Raw genomic sequence first — 16538 nt, 5'->3', positions numbered from 1 at the left:
CATCCACATTTTGTTCGCTATAAAAATTCGTATATGCGTGTTTTTTGTTTTTGGTTTTTATTTCGTTTATTTACATGTTTCGTAAAAAAAATTACTATAATGTTGAACTATAAACATAAGTATAAAATATAAATACCAGTAGTCATAATAATTTATAAAAATGCGAAATACGAAAAGAGAAACTGTGTCTTTTTTCACTTAAAATGAACTAAATAAAAGTCCAAATGAATAAATAAGAGTAAATATAAGGAGTTTTTGTTCTTAGAGCACTTTTCAGTTTTCTCAAATTTATTGAAATTTTTAATGAGATGAAAAATTGTTATACCTTTAAATGTTTATCTGCTAGTGTTTGAATGAGAGTTGTGGTTGCAAGATATCTTTCTTTTTTCAGTAATTTTTGAGGTTGCCGGAGCCGAAAAATGAAATATAAGAAAATACAAATTGCGGGGTAATAAAGTACAATACCCAAAATCCTAATTTAATACAGAAAGATAAGCTCCCTCCCCCCTAAAAAAGGCTAAAGGAAAAAAGAATTATTATTTTTGTTTTTTATCATTTTTAATTATCAATAGTTTATTTATTGTATTTGTATGGAAGAATAAAAGGATAACGATGTTAGTAAATGTAGTAAACATTACTTAATGTATCTTCGGTTCATTTTCAATCGAATACTGAAAGTAACAAATAGGTACTACTGTAAACTTTATTTACATCCAGGAAATAAGATTTGCTCTCATAATGCGAGTTTGCCAAACGACAGAATGTAAACAATAAAGGCAATTAATATTTAGTTTAGTGAAGAAGCAAGTTTTTGGAGTTAGCAAGGAAACATAGGAAAACGCGTTTCCAATGTTTTTGCCACAATTTTGTCATTTGTTGACCAATTTTAATCCTCCAAATTTAAATTCGATTTCAACATTGTTTACAGCGTAGAAAATAATCAAGGCCAACTAAAATTAGCATAATTAAATTAACGAGATTATTTGTTTATGCTTGAGTACAATACCTTTTTGTACTTGACGGGCTAAAATTTGTAGAGCATGATGAATACTTCAACAACCTAGTTGACGCTACTTTGTCTGCAATAATCATAAAATCTGATTGCACCAATGTGTTCAGAGTAAAAAATCCTTTAAAATGCTGTGTAAAGATGTATAGGGTCATATTTGAAATTTTCAAGTTGAACTGGGCCTGAGGTACCCTTTCTAATTTTTTTCCAGAATAAGGATAAAATTTGAAATAAGATTAAAAAGTTTGAAACGCGTATTTTTTTTATAGCGTCGGTGGTTCAAGAGAAATTCATCCAGGACATCTAAAAGACAACCTGCATAATCCAGTAATCTGAAACCTTCCAGGGTAGCGAATTTAGGATTAAGGGGATTAGAGCTCCTATACATAAAATTTTCGATTAATCAAATTTAATTCAATATGCATTATTTAATCAATCATAACAAATTTAAATGTTTTATGTTTTATAGCACATAATAATATGTGCTTATAGATTGAAAAGACTATTTGAATCTCGCACTTTCAAAAGCGTAAACTTTCTTCAAAGGCGAAAAAAACGCGCTTTCAAAACAACCAGATGCAATTAAACAATTGAAGTTGACCAATGGAAAAACAAGTTGTGGCGATAGTTACTAACATCCTGCTGGATGGCCCATTGCGTAAATGGCAGAGCACCTTTTCCACTTGAGTTTACTGCAATATATGAAGCTCGGCTCATTTGGCAATGTTTAGTGGTGAAAGGGTAATTTTACCGTGTACGTTTGAACGTCGAAAGAATTTTATTGTTTTTAAATAGGATAGAAAACAATTTCTTTTTCTAAACGATTTGCAAGATTCATTTGAAAAGAAAAATCTACAATTGACACTAAGACGCACAAAAGATTTACATCTATCAGTTTTCAATAATATCCTCATTTGGCAATTTCATTAGTAAATGGATAATTTTGACAAGGATAAGTGACGAAACACGTTAATTGATTTTAACAAGGATTGAAAACAACCATATTTTTAAATATTTGCAGGGTTTATTAAAATACAAATACTAGACTACTTCCCTAATTAGTGGAATTGTGTTGTCAACAAAAAGTAAACATTCAAAAAGTCTTATACATTTTCAGATGACTTTCTCTTAGTGTAATTTATATATCAACATCATATCTCAGCTCTGACGAAGGTATATAGACAGATAGCTTGAAAATTGATAAATATTTCACAGCGGACTATAACCCTTATCCCAACCCATTCTTAATTAAAATTGAAACACATTAATTTCGAAGAGATTTTTGATCCTTAGAACCAAAAGAGGTTCATATAATACATTCAATGAAATGAATTAAACTTTTTTTATGAACAAATTTAGCACAGTACTGATCTCTCTTACAATTATTCACATAACAGGGATATTCACGATATTTGTGATAACCCTGTTAACTCTGCTAAGTCCTGTTAGATCGAGAAAAATGATGACGTGGACTTCTAAGAATCGGCTGGTTAACATTTCTCGATATAACAGGCCAAAGTTAGATGTTCAGTCGAAAATGTAGTCACATTGCTATCCGTCAGGGCATAGGTAACCAACATGGCAGCCATGAATTTAACAGCTGTTTTTTGTTTTACATGTATTTTTATTCTTAAATACGCATTAATCAAATCAGACCAGTACATTTCTTTTGTTAATTTCTGATCAGCCCTTACTCTCATTCGTAAAAGATACATCCCATATCCTATAAAGTTTTAGGGTGTTAGACGTTTGGATACAAGTTAGGCATATCGGAACGACTTGAAGCGAGGGATGTTCGAGTGCATAGATAGCATTTGAGTGACAGAGTTGATTAATTATCCTTTTTTATTAACTTCTGGCATCTTACAAGTTAGCACAAAAGAAAGAAAAATCACGCCTTCAAGGACTGTTATAGCTTTATTTTTGGTTCTACCAATCGCCACGCGCAGCATTGCGGAAAAATTAACGTTTAACTTGCTAAGAAAAGAAGGGGGTGTTCACCATCTTATTGGACGTTTTTCTATTCCAGTTAACTCGCGTTAACATCTTACAAACATTGTGAATAGCCCTAACGTTAGTTGTGAATGTTTTTCAGAAGTTTTATTATCAGTATCAATTGTTTTTAATTGATATAATAACATTTATTTTTTAATTATATTCAATGGACAGAAATAATATACATAAAAATTATCTTGTGAATCATTTTATAAGAAATAAAAGTTTTTTAAAAACTAAATTTAATCATTTTTAGTTATTATAATTTTTTTTATTAATATTAATTTAAGCATTTATTTTTGGTTAATTGATCTTCTTTTTTTAATTTTCTGTAAACAAATTATCACGTTTATTTTCTTCTCAATATGTACTCGTGCGGGAAGATCTCGCCATGCTAGCCATGTTACTTGCTCCTCCATACCTTTAACGATCTAAGTTCTTGGAGCTTAGATCGAGGTACGTTGGTTTTCGACTCCTACTGTTACTCTCCTGTTTACAGACCGGTCTAAGATTGAGGAAGGTGTGGCGTATATACAGCGTGCGATTTGACACGCCCGTGGTTCAAGATGTTGGTGGCTCTGCCTACCAAGTCTGCACCGACTTCCTACGCGCGATTACTGAGTTCGGTGACAGGTTTTCCGTCGACCCTCTCGTTGTGCTTTTATTGGGGAATACCACGAACTGGAGCGTCTCGGCAAAACGGTGGTTGCTGTCTAGGTACCTGGACAAATAGGTCTGTATGGTAATAAAATGGCGGACGAGGCAGCTAATGCCGAGATGTCCCAACATTCGGATTAACCACCGCGATCCTGTTTTCAGGCGCTGTAAATCCAGTGAAAACATGATTAAAAGTAGTTAGCAGCGTCAATGGGCCGAATCGACAGAGAAGCTCTCGTGAATCAAGAGCATTGTGGATGGGTGGTTCTCGGTGGATCTGAATCGTAGAAGAAGATTAAGAATAGGCCATGCGAGGTTGACACACGGACACTTGCTTTTCTTCCTACGCCCGCGTATATGTCCGGCATACAGAAAAAGGTTGCTCGATGTTTCCCACCTAATTGAATAGTGCAATTCCTTGGCTCCATACAGAAAGCGCGCAGGAATGCCACCCGATTTTTAGAATTGTGCTTGAGCACGGCAGCGAGTATTTTGGCCCCTGTTCAGATTCTTGGAGGAAACGGGGTTGTTCCATTTTATATACCTAGTTGTGTATACCTAGTTTGTAATGAGATTGAATGTATTTATTAGCGTGAATGTGTGATTTGAGAGGGTCCAGGCGAATATTGAATACCCATCGACCCTCAATTAGGTTAGTTGTATAATGTGAATGATTAAAAGATTGAATGAACGGTATGTAAATAGGGGTGAATGTATTTAAGTATGACCTGAGTATGAGTTTTGGAACCGCATGCGTTCGGTGCTAAATTGACATGTCTGTTGACAACCCCCCCCCCAGTACCACATAATATTGAGTTCTGCCACCGGACTGCCAACACCCGGAAGAGTTTTTCTCGAGTCTGCCGGCAGTTTCCTGTAAATATCAAAAGCTGGATTTGCCGGTGGACTACGAGATGACAATAGTCTCAACTCCGCATATGTTTGTATGTATGTACGTACATGTGCGGATTTGAGCTTCGACAAATCCAAATTTTGTCAACATTTACTTTTCGTTCCCTATTTCGTGGTCTGCTTGACCAATTAATATATTACAATTAATTAATTTCATCGTGACTTCGATCCACTCGGACACTTTTTTTAAAGTTTTCATTAATAATATATACTCTCTTACCTATACACAAACTTTACATATTTTATATTTAATAACATTTCTTAGTTAAACAAAATTCAATCCGTTTTTGTTATTGTAATTCTATTAGTATTTATTTTAGTTATTTTTTAATTGATTATACTTGTTACCTGAGATAGAAAGTATAATTAGTTAAAATAATTAATAAGCCAGTTATGACTACTAAATAATATATGGATTTATGTTTAATGATTTAACAATAAATTTCTTTTGTAAAAGAATTTTTTAAAAATTTTATATCCATCTTGTGCAAACACCTCATCTTCCCCCAAACAACACAGTCCACAATATTATTAGGTCCTTCTACCACTTGTTTCCTACCTTTCCTCAACTTTTAAGTTTACAGTGTTTATATTTTGTATCACATATTCTATATTAATTTTTTTCACTATATGTTAACGTCTAACTATTATTGGTTCAAGTCCCAGATTTATACACATATTTTGATGTTATTGTTATTCTTATGCGACCCTAGTCCCGGAATAAATTAATAATAAATTCTCTCTCTCTCTCTCTCTCTCTCTCTGTCTGTCTGTCTCTCTCTCTCTTTCTATCTATCTATCTATCTGTTTGTCTGTCTACCTATCTATCTCGCTCTTACTATCACTAAAGTTAGCTATTTGTAATTTATGAAAAAATGTAGTAGTACGTTTGTCTGGATGAAGTGTCATTGAAGGACTGTATAATATACTACCAGGATAACATTGACCAGGAAGGTCTCGTGTATAAACAAACCTTTTGGGTCAATGAAAGTTGGATCAAGGATTTCTGAAAGGTAATAATTATATATAACAAATTCTACAGCTACAATATTTATTTCCTATTTGTTGAAAAATGAACGTATTTTTAGTCAAATAAGACGTTGAGAACAATTTAACATTAGATTTCTCTTATTTTACCAATGATTAATTTTACAGTTTGATTAGCGTAACCAACGGAACTGGAAAAAAATTCTTATAATCGTCAACTTTCTTCTTAATTATTCAGATATCGTGAGATGCGGTCTGGTGTGATGTAGGTTTCAGAAAAACATTTTCTTTATCGTGCCAACGTTTCGATCTTTATTGAGATCATCTTCAGGGTTCAAAGTGTTTGTTTTCTTCGTAAGTGTGCCATTATTGTCTGTCGTGTTGGGCACTCATCAAAATCCATCTTCAAGTTTAGCCATTTTTAATTTTTGCTCAATCCGGGGATCTCTGTTTCATATAAAACATAAAAAAAAATTCTTTAATATTACAAAAATCCCAGTCTACTCTAAAATCCTGTTCGATTTGGATTAGGATATAATATCAGAGGAACCGATAAATCCTCTCTTAGAAGAGTGGAAACGTTTCGACCTGATGATAAAAAGGATTAGTGTACAACCTAGCAGATCTTTTGATGAAAGTTTCAACCTCCCTGGATGATTCAAAAGGGCTTTTATGCCCTCAAGGCTTTTTCTGAGATTAGACAGAATCATTTATTGAATTCATTGCAAAGACAGACTGTTTTATGTAACGTACTAGTAAATATATTTAGAGGTAAAGAAGCGTAAAAAGAACAAGTGCAAAAGTAGTGGATATATTACATTAATAAAACCATAAATTTAATAACATTTTATAACAATTGACAACTTATTATTAATCAAATATTCAGTAGAATGGGGTAAGTAATTTACCAATTAACCTTTCAGTTTTACATAGGTTAAAACATAACATAAACGAATAGTTACAAAAGTAAATAAATATTAGAGTTTGTGTAGGCCATTGAATATTAATGTAGTGATATCTTTAATGAATATATACATAAATGTAAAATTTGTACTAAGTAATATTAGAGTTAAGAAGTTTTAAGTAGGTTTATGCAAATTAATTTATCCAGCTTTGAGAGAGCTTTAAAACTAGCTTTAATTACTTACAAATTTAATTGGAAGTTATGGCTAACTGGAACAATAAATTTTAATTATTACACAATGATAGCGAGATTAAAACAGTAAAAAACACACACACACAAAATAAATCACAATGTGTGCGTAAGGATATATTCTATTTAAATCTACTGATGATGATAAATTTTACTTAGATGAGATGTGGTTGATTTGCTTGTTTCTATATCTATTTTATTACTATTTCTATATCTTCTATATTCTTCTTCTTTTGTTTTAACTTAACTTTTGCATCACGTTCTCTCTTCTTTCTCTCTTTCTCTCTCTCTTTCTTTCTTGCTCTTTCTGAATGTCTTAAAATATAGTTGTATGCTATACTGCCGAAACGCGTTTCAGCAGTTAACAAACTCACGAGTGAAGACGGATCCAATAATGCCAGGTCCGCGTGAGATCTTTCATTCGGTGATTGTTTCCGTTACTATATTTAATATTTTATTTTGATTATACTTGCACTTCTTATGTTTTAGCACGACTGATTAACGATTGTATGTACTTTGTATTTTTGTAGTACTTGGTTAATATATTTATATTCTGGCTGGCTTTGGTGGTTTTTTGCTTTATAATCAGAAAAACAAATGCATGTCCTTTTTCCTTTTTTGTTTTCTTGCCCGTTTCTTAGTTCATTAGTCAGTTGTGTTATTTGGTGAATTTTTTATTACATTGTAAATTTTTTGTAACTTGTGTCTTTCTTATATCTGACTGTCTTGTTTCTCGGTCTGTACTTATATGTTATTATTTTTCGCACTGGTTTTTCCTGGCTTGGTTATTCATTTTTTTGCTACTTGTTTTGTTGTTATTTAAAGTTCTTAACTCGTATACAATTTTCTATATTTTACATTTTCCTGGAACTTTCTTCATAACAGTCAACCAAATTTCTTTGATTGTACTTATATTTCTTAGTTCTTTATTCATCTCTTGGTTTAGTTGTCTGCTTTTGTTAATTCGTTGATTTGTTAATAGTGTTGATCTGTTAACAGTGATTTTACTTTTGTTTTGTTTATTGGTTCCTTTTTATCCAATCCTTCCTTTATTTTTTCACTTCTTTGAGATTTTGCTCCCGCCCTTGCTTGTTTATTGCTATTTGTTTCGACATTATATGAATCTCTCGGTTTACACAGTTGTCAATGCTTTATTTATTCTTTCTTTTTTTATTTTCTGTTTGTCAAGAATTATTTTCTAGTGTATGATTGGTTGTACTATATTTCTTCTCTCTCTTTTTACCCTATAGGAAGTTGGTTAGGATTATTTTTTGGAATTTTGTGTGTACGTGTGTGCGCGCGCGTATGTGTGGATGGGTAGATGATTGAGTGAATGGGTTTGTGTGGGCAAGAGATAATTATATGAATATATAGATAGATTATATAAACAGCTAGTTAGATAGATAAAAATATAGATTTGTAGAGAAATAGATAGTTAGATTGATCGATAGATAAATTGATAGATAGATCGATAGATAGATAGAGAGAGTGAGAAAGAATGAAGAAGTGAGAGAGAGAGAGAGAGAGAGAGAGAGAGAGAGAGAGAATGAAAGAAACAAAAAAAGAGAAAATTGGAAAGAAAAAAAGGATAATGTGAACTTATCCGAAAAGAACTATTAAATAAACAATAAAGGCACACTCAGGTATGATCGAACTAATAAGACAAAAATCACTCTTCAGAAAAAGAGCGAGAGAGAGAGAGAGAGAGAGAGAGAGAGAGAGAGAGAGAGTGAGAGAGAGAGAGCGGATAATAAGAGATATATAGATAAAAAGATAAATGTGTACGTATAGAAAAAGAAAGAGAAATGAAATGGCAAGTGATAGGGAGAGAGTGAGAAAGAGAGAGAAGAGTTGTGAGAGATTGATAGATTCATAGATGCAGAAAGAGATTGATTGATTAAACGTTTATTTAAAAATGCAAAGTTAGGTTTCCTGGAACTTTCTTCCACTTAACATAAGTTGTACATTAAAAGAGAGAAAGGGAGTGAGACAAAGAGAGAGGGAGAGGGAGAGAGAGAATTATAGTGAGAGAAAGATTGCAAATGAGAGGGTGAGAGAAATGAAAATAAAATGATAGCGTGAGAAAGTGCTTAACCCTTCAAAATAAAACACGGATAGAGAAAGAGATGGATGAAAATAGGATCTATGCACAGATAGATGAATGGATAGATGAAAAATAATGATTGATTGATACACCTAACGCGACTTATACCTTCTACGTTTAACTCCAGCAACAATTACCTTTTTTTATAAATAAATAAACATATATATTTTCAAAAAAGAAAGGTCAAAATTGTTTCTATAGATATTGAGGGCATTGACAGCACAACTTACTCGATCCTGTCTTTGAACACTTTCCATTCAGAACGACCAGTCCTTCAATCGGGAGAAAGTCCTTACTAAAAAAAATATAAAAAAACTTAATATACTAATTTCAGTCAGAATCGTGAATGTTCAAAAGGATAATAAATGGACACTACTTTCCTACGATTTTCGAACACATGGGAATAGCAACTTTTCTCATGTTTTTCGTCTATCTATTGTATATAAACAAACGTATTTTTTAAAGCCAATCAAGCTCAACATTTTCACACAAAGAAATGTTTTGCAGGGTTGAAATTTAACATTGGCATAAATTACATAAGGTCAGCGGCTTGTCCGGAGCTACTTTAGACCCCAAAAAGCAATAGTAGCTTGATCCTTGACACAGGCGAGCAAAAACAACAAAGGCAAATACACCAAACCGCTTCGTGGTTTGGCTTCAGTTTGCTTTAGAAATTACAGCTTCTCCCCGTTTGTAACGAGAGGCGTACTTACAAAGGGAGTGTTGGAAGAAAACTTGCTCTGTCACTTTCGTATACACCTACCAACACTTACAAACCTTATTTATCTTAATGCACAAATATGTCACTACTGTTTTAAAATGTACCGTTCTACAATTTATAGCAATAAACCTGAAAAAAAGATAAGTAGGCAGAAAATACGAAATCGTGATCGATGACCTATTGGCACTAAATGTCCTCATGTCAGTAAAGAAAATCCAATGAACAAGCACAAAGTTTCTGTTTGTGTCTGTCTGTACTTCCTTTTCTTTCTCCTTGTCAAACCTTCTGACAACCATTCTCTAATATTCTCTGTATATCCTTGTCTGTTACTTCTTTTTATCTCCCTCTTTTACACTCTTTTAGCCTGACAATAAGAGAGAATCGTGTTGTTGTCGTTTATTAGCATTATGATTCAGACATGCTATTATTAGTTGATTTACTGTAATTTATTTTTATTTTTTATTTTTATCTACTTCTGTCTCTCCCTCTGATACAAGTTTATCTTTCTTTTATTTCCCTCATTCACTCTCTCTCTCTCTCTCTCCCTCCCTCTCTCCCTCCCTCTCTCCCTCCCTCTCACCCATCCTCTCTCCCACTCCCTCTCTCTTTGTCTCACTCCCTTTCTCTCTTTCAATGTTCAACTTACGTTAGTGGAAGAGAGTTCCAGGAAACCTAACTTTGCATTGTTAAATAAACGTTTAATCAATCAATCTCTTTCTGTCTCTATGAATCTATCAATATCTCACAACTCTCTCTCTTCTCTCTCTTTCTCAATCCTCCCTATCACTTGCTATTTCATTTCTCTCCCTTTTTCTATACGTATACATTTATCTTTTTTTCTATCTATTTCTTACTATCGCTCTCTCTCTCTCTCGCTCGCTCGCTCTTTCTCCGAAGAGTGATTTTTGTCTTATTAGTTTGATCATACCTGAGTATGCGTTTATTGTTTATTTAATAGTTCTTTTCGGATAAGTATCCTTTTTTCTTTCCCATTTTCTCTCTTTTTGTTTGTTTCTCTCTCTCTCTCTCTCTCTCTCTCTCTCTCTCTATCTATCTATCTATCTATGACCTATACAACTATCTTTCTCTTTCTATCTATCTATCTATTTATCTATCTCTGTTTTATTGGTTTGTTTGATGGTGTCTGTGTATGTATTTTTATTTATTTTTCCAGTTTTGAATGGCTTCGTCTGGTTCTTTATTCTTTCTCATATTCTGTTTCTCTCTCACCCTCTCTCTCTCTCTCTCTCTCTCCTACTCCCTCTCTCTGTCTTTATGTATATATCGCTCACACACGCTCTCTCTCTCTTTTCTCTCTTTCTTACTTTCTCCCTAGCACATGCTATTTCATTTTTCTCTCTTTTTTGCTATATATCTATTTATATTTTTCTTTATCTATTTATCTCTTTCTCTTTGTCTTTCTCTCTGTCTCTCTAGTTGGTTGTAAGGAAGGTTATAAGTAAGGTAAACCTCTAGATTAAATAATGCGTTTAACTCCCCTCTCTCACTCTCTCTCTTTTTATGTTTCTATCTTCCACACGCTCTCTCTCTCTCTCTCTTCTCTCTCTTTCTTACTTTCTCCCTATCACTGGCTATTTCATTTCTCTCTCTCTCTCTTTTTCTATGTATGTATTTATCTTTTCTCTTTTTTCTTTTTTTATTTTTTCTCTCTAACACTTTTCTGTTTTAAGCGTATTCATTAATTTATTCACTAATTCCCTATTTAATTCGTAAACGAGAAAAGTAATGTCTTTGTAAGGTAGCAACACTACAACACTACAAAGCTACATCTGCAAATTAAAAACTTTCTCATTCAGAGCTAAAATATGCCGGTAATCGAAGAGATAAAAAAATTATATTACAGGAAAAATGCACGACGGTATTTCAGAAGAGTGGCCAGCAAGTAGAAATTAGTCGTCATTAAACCACTTAAGATGCCAAGATCTAAATTTAAGGAAAAAAGGTAACAACCACCACAAATAGAGGAAGAAAGGAAAAGCAGATTAAACAAAAAAAAACATTCAACTAAATAAAAAAAGTGTGATCCATATTTATAATTACCTTAAAAAATGAAATAAAAATTTAAAAAAGCAGATTCAAAATGTTTGCACTGACATACTACTTTCAAATTAAAGAATGTTTAAATTGCCAAAACAAATTAAAAATTTGTCATAGGAGCAAATTGATGAAACAGCAAGTATACAGAAAAAGAAATGAATATGGCAGCGAAGTAATAACCACAAAAATTGAAAGAAAAAATAAGGTGACAAATGAATGATCACATTAACTGAAAGTTTGGATGAAGAAAATCAGTGGTTTTCTTCCATCAAAATAAGTTCATCCCAATGGGTCACCTAATTGTGTTCTAGGTTGTGCTAAGTTCTGTCTCCCTTGGCGGGAGGATAAGCACTAGGATCTTCCAATATTTAACAGGTTGCAATAAAATTATTAATTTGTCCATCTTAGGTCCTTGCGGTTTTCCCCTTCCAAGGGATGGAAATTGGAAGGGGGCGGTAAATACGGGAGGAACCCTCACCACGGCCACCATTTGTCCATCATCTCCCGCAGGATCACCATGCTGAACAGGATCTTCGTCGCAGCCGCCCTCCTAGGCATCGCGCTCGCCGCAGATACACGTAAGAACGGTGAAAGCACTCTTACTTTCTTTCAGAAAAAGTCGCCGGCAGAAGGACGGAACCTCGATGAGGTCACCGGCCTCGAAAACGACGATATATTGGGAACGTTGCGAAATTTTGCAACCGTTTGTCCTTTTTGTTTGCAACTGCGGACACACCTTTCTTATGTGTATCAGTGCAGTTTTTATTTAAAACATACCCTGTTTCATTGCTGTCTTTTTTTCAACAGCTTTTTTATTGCCAGATTAAAGGTTAAACCAAATCCTAAAATATATGCAGTTTACGAGAAGATTGTCAGCGAATCTTTTCAAAAAGACCAATTTTTACATGATTATTGACAAGGTGTAAAAAACATGTACAAGAAAAAATTAATAATCTAGTTATGGGCTCCAATTTTGTTTTAAAAAAGGAATTTGAGAAAAATAAAATTTATGTATGTATTGCAACGTAAGCTATCTGAAAACGTAGTGATCTTTGGATATTTTTTATTTCTGTTTGCAATTAAATAATCTGCATTAAACATCAATTCACTTGAAATATTTAAAATAATTAGAGAAGCACATTTTACTCTTGAATTTTCCAGTTGTTCTAGCATACTTTTTAACAAAGCGCTCTTCTACTAACAATTCTAACGGATAGTTTTTTGAAAAATACCAAAGGAAAGAAATCATCGTCGCCTTTTTTCTTTAAAAATTCCAGTCTTGTTCTCCAGAAAAATGGAGAAAGCGACGTGTCATTTTTAACAATGTTCCCCACAAGACGAGTACTTTTTCAACACCCAGGGGCCCATTAGCTGATGAAATGTATAATTTTGTAACGATATAATTTACCCTTGTTTTCCTATGGAGAACGGGTCGAGGTTTCTATGACGAAAATGGCCATTTTCAACGCTTTTTTAAAACAAACTACTGGAAAAAACTAATGGTTAAATGTGAAAAATTGTTTTTTGGCACTTACCTTTCTTTTCTCTTTCTTCTCACTCTCTCTCTCACTTTTTTCTATCTTTATCCCTGTGTACATTTGGGTCTCGTGAATCTCTGCTCTCTAATGTGCTACCCACTCTATCTATGTATCAATTTATTTATTTATCTATTTATCTATCTATTTTTATATCGATATTTCTATAAAAGCTACTTATCTCTATTCTTATTTACTTATCAATCATTTCTCACCCTCTAACTTTCACGTTCTCACACTGTCTGTCTTTCTTTCATTCTATTTATCTACCCATCTATCTGTCTATCTATCTATTTATCTATCTCTATATATCAACTTATCTAAATATCTATCTATTTACCTATCTATCTCTCACCCTTTAACTGTGTATATAGAGGGTTTAATTATTATTTATTTATTTATCTTTCCTTATATTCTTTCTCTCAATAATGAATCATTCTATCAATTCCCTTTGTCAACTCTCTTCCCTCTCACTCTCTCTCTCTCTCTCTCTCTCTCTCTCTCTCTCTCTCTCTCTCTCTCTCCCCGTTGTACCTTTTTCTCTTTCTTTTCTCTTTTGAACAGACACTGGTCAACTTAACTCTCACTCTCTCTTTGCCCGTCTATCGGTCTGCCTGTTTCTCTCTCTCTATCTCTTTTTCTTTCTCTCATTAAGTTATCTCTTTCTAACCTTCTTTTAAACTGACACAGACAAATCTTTCTCTCTCAGTCTAACTCCCTCTTCTTTTCTACCTTTGTGTCTCTATCTTGACCCCTTTTAAACAAGACACTGGCTGTTCTACTTCTCACTCTCTCTCTTTCTCTTTCTCGCTCTCTCGCTCTACCGCTCTATATATCTAGCTACCTATTTACCTATTTATTTACCGATATCGCTATCTTTCTAGCTCTTCTCATTATTTTCTTTTTTTTTACTACTTACTTTTTTTCAAATAACAGACACTCATTTGAACAAACAACTCATTAATTTTACTCCAAAATTATTTTTCATAAACAACAATTTATGATGTACTATTTTGTTGTGAAGAGAGTAGAAAACAGAAGAGAGTAGAAAACAATTTTTGTTTATAACTGAATTATTATTCATTTTATTAGTTGGGGGGTATTGTGTTTTGTGCTAGCTTTTTGTAATACTTATTTTTTTTCATCACTATAGATAAATAAATTTATTGATTCTATTTCTAATTTTGATTTTAGATTTTATAGCAACCATAATGCTGTATATCTATAATAATAATAACATTATTAATAATGTTTTATTTAATGTAAAGAGATGCAGTGCAGAAAAAATAATAAACTCCAACAATAACAATAGCCTGGAATACATCCGTCTAAGATTTTCATATAAATATTAATTTATTGATTATAAACATTTAGAAATGTTTATTAATTAACTGAAAATTCATTTTTTATTTCTCTATTTCCAATGTTATTTCTTATCAATTTAAAGTAAAGCATTTCTGAGAGAGAGAGAGAGAGAGAGAGAGAGAGAGAGAGAGAGAGAGAGAGAGAGAGAGAGAGTGAGAGAGACTCAATATTTTATGCACAAGTTATAATAATTAAATTGTTTCTTCATTTATAATTTATATATTTTACGTAAAGTGGCATTTCTTACAATTATTTATATACGTGTTGCAATATCCTTTTACATATATGTGAGCGCAGTATATTGCGAGGATTTTTTGTTGCAAGAAGATCGATCAATGTTAAAAACAAAAGGGTTGCAACATTTTCCAACAATTATGACCCGATGCCAAGTCCGTCGTTGTCACAGTTTCGCAACGCGCATAAATTAAATCTTTCGATACGTCTCTTTATTTCATTGTGTGATTTTAAGTGTACATTAATAATTTATAGTACATTCTGTTCTTTTTTTCTTTTTACAGCTCCTTATGTGAAACACTGTAAAGGAACGGATCCAAAGCTGATAGACTGCTTCATAAAAGCCCTTCACCACATTAGGCCGTACCTGGCCAAAGGTAAATTTTTCGATCTCACCATTTTTATTTATTTATTTTTAAAGAGCTATATTTCGTTGGACTCAAAAGTTATGACGTAATGTTACGAGGTGATTAGTAATATCTTCCGAGCTCATCCACTTTCTCCGTTTTGGTCGTCCGATGGAACTTTCTCCGGGGGAAAGAACACAGGAGTCATTGCCTTCTGCGAAATGGAAACTGACTCAATTCCGGCCGGTTGTTGATTCTATTGGAAATATTTTAATAACCCTTTATCACCGGGATTGACAGTAAATAATATAACTGTCCAAACTTTCGAAGTCCACTCCTTCCAATAAGGTCCACGTCGTTTTTCAACAGGAAACAAGTTCTTTCACTGCGATTAGACTGCCTTATGATAATAAATTACAAAGAGGTGGGATAATCTTTGCAGATTAAAAATTTTCAAAGCGATGCAAGTTAGTTACTTCCTTTACGTGCAATTACAACTGGGTCCTACTTTTGTCCTCTAGTTCATTCATGATTTCATTGGGTAAATAAACTAGGTTCTAATTTGTGTTTATTAACTTTTGAATTGAAATTTTGATGTAAATTGTAAGAATTGTATTTCTTCAAATAATCGATCTAAAATACAGATCGGGGGGGCGTAGGTGGCAGCAACGGTTTAGTCGCTCACTGTAAGGTAAAGGTCCCGGGTTCGAAACCACCGGCCCTGCATTCCAACCCGACAAATTCTGGGTTCAAATAACCTCGTAGTTGAAAATACCCTCGTTAAAAAAAGAAAGAAGGAAAAAAACGGATCATGTATTGAATAATTTTGAATAAAAATAATTGTTCGTAATTTGATTATAATAGTACAAATCATCATAATCATTGGAACGCTATAACAACGTTAGTGGTAAATTGTAAGAACAATCAGTCTGGATATTTTAATGTAATTTAAGTTCCAATGCAAGTTATTTAAAAAAAATACAATTTAAAATGAAAGACAGCGTTTTTCTGATAATTTCTGCAAAAATGTACTGTCTTAATTATATTACAGAAAGACCTTCGAATGAAAAATATTGCTATGTATTTTCTGACAAATCTGTCAAACGATTTCATTATTAATAATCATCGGATTTTATTATTGTTTGATAATTTGGGTAGTATTGTCTTCCAATAAATCAATTAAATGTTGAATGTAATCCTATGCTGGTAATTTTTACTGATTTGTATAACCTCACGTTTGCACAGGCAACGTTTCGATCTTTATTGAGATCTTCTTCAGAGCCTAGGATTTATAAATATTGTTTAAATTTTACAAATGTAAAATATTTGTAAAATTGAAACAATGTTTATATATCCCAGGCCCTGAGGATGATCTCAATAAAGATTGAAACGTTGCCACGATAAAGAGAATGTGTTCTAAACCCTACGTCACACCAGACCGCACCGCACGACCTCCAAATA

At 32.9% G+C, this 16538-nt stretch overlaps 1 protein-coding gene across 1 annotated transcript in view; it reads left to right on the top strand.

The window, feature by feature from the left end:
* LOC106664186 (circadian clock-controlled protein-like) overlaps positions 1–16538 on the top strand; it is a 40661-nt gene that overhangs the window by 13154 nt on the left and 10969 nt on the right. The window contains exons 2-3 of the mRNA XM_014389642.2: positions 12005–12174; positions 15015–15107. Coding sequence (XP_014245128.2) covers positions 12005–12174; positions 15015–15107 — 263 coding nt within the window. The remainder of the gene's footprint in view (positions 1–12004; positions 12175–15014; positions 15108–16538) is intronic.

The sequence above is a fragment of the Cimex lectularius genome, unplaced genomic scaffold (assembly GCF_000648675.2).
Source record: "Cimex lectularius strain Harlan isolate CLEC.00 unplaced genomic scaffold, Clec_2.1 scaffold251, whole genome shotgun sequence".
Classification (NCBI taxonomy): Eukaryota; Metazoa; Arthropoda; class Insecta; order Hemiptera; family Cimicidae; genus Cimex; species Cimex lectularius.
The sequence above is the reverse complement of the archived record's forward strand: the minus strand, read 5'-3'. Positions and strand labels throughout refer to the sequence as shown.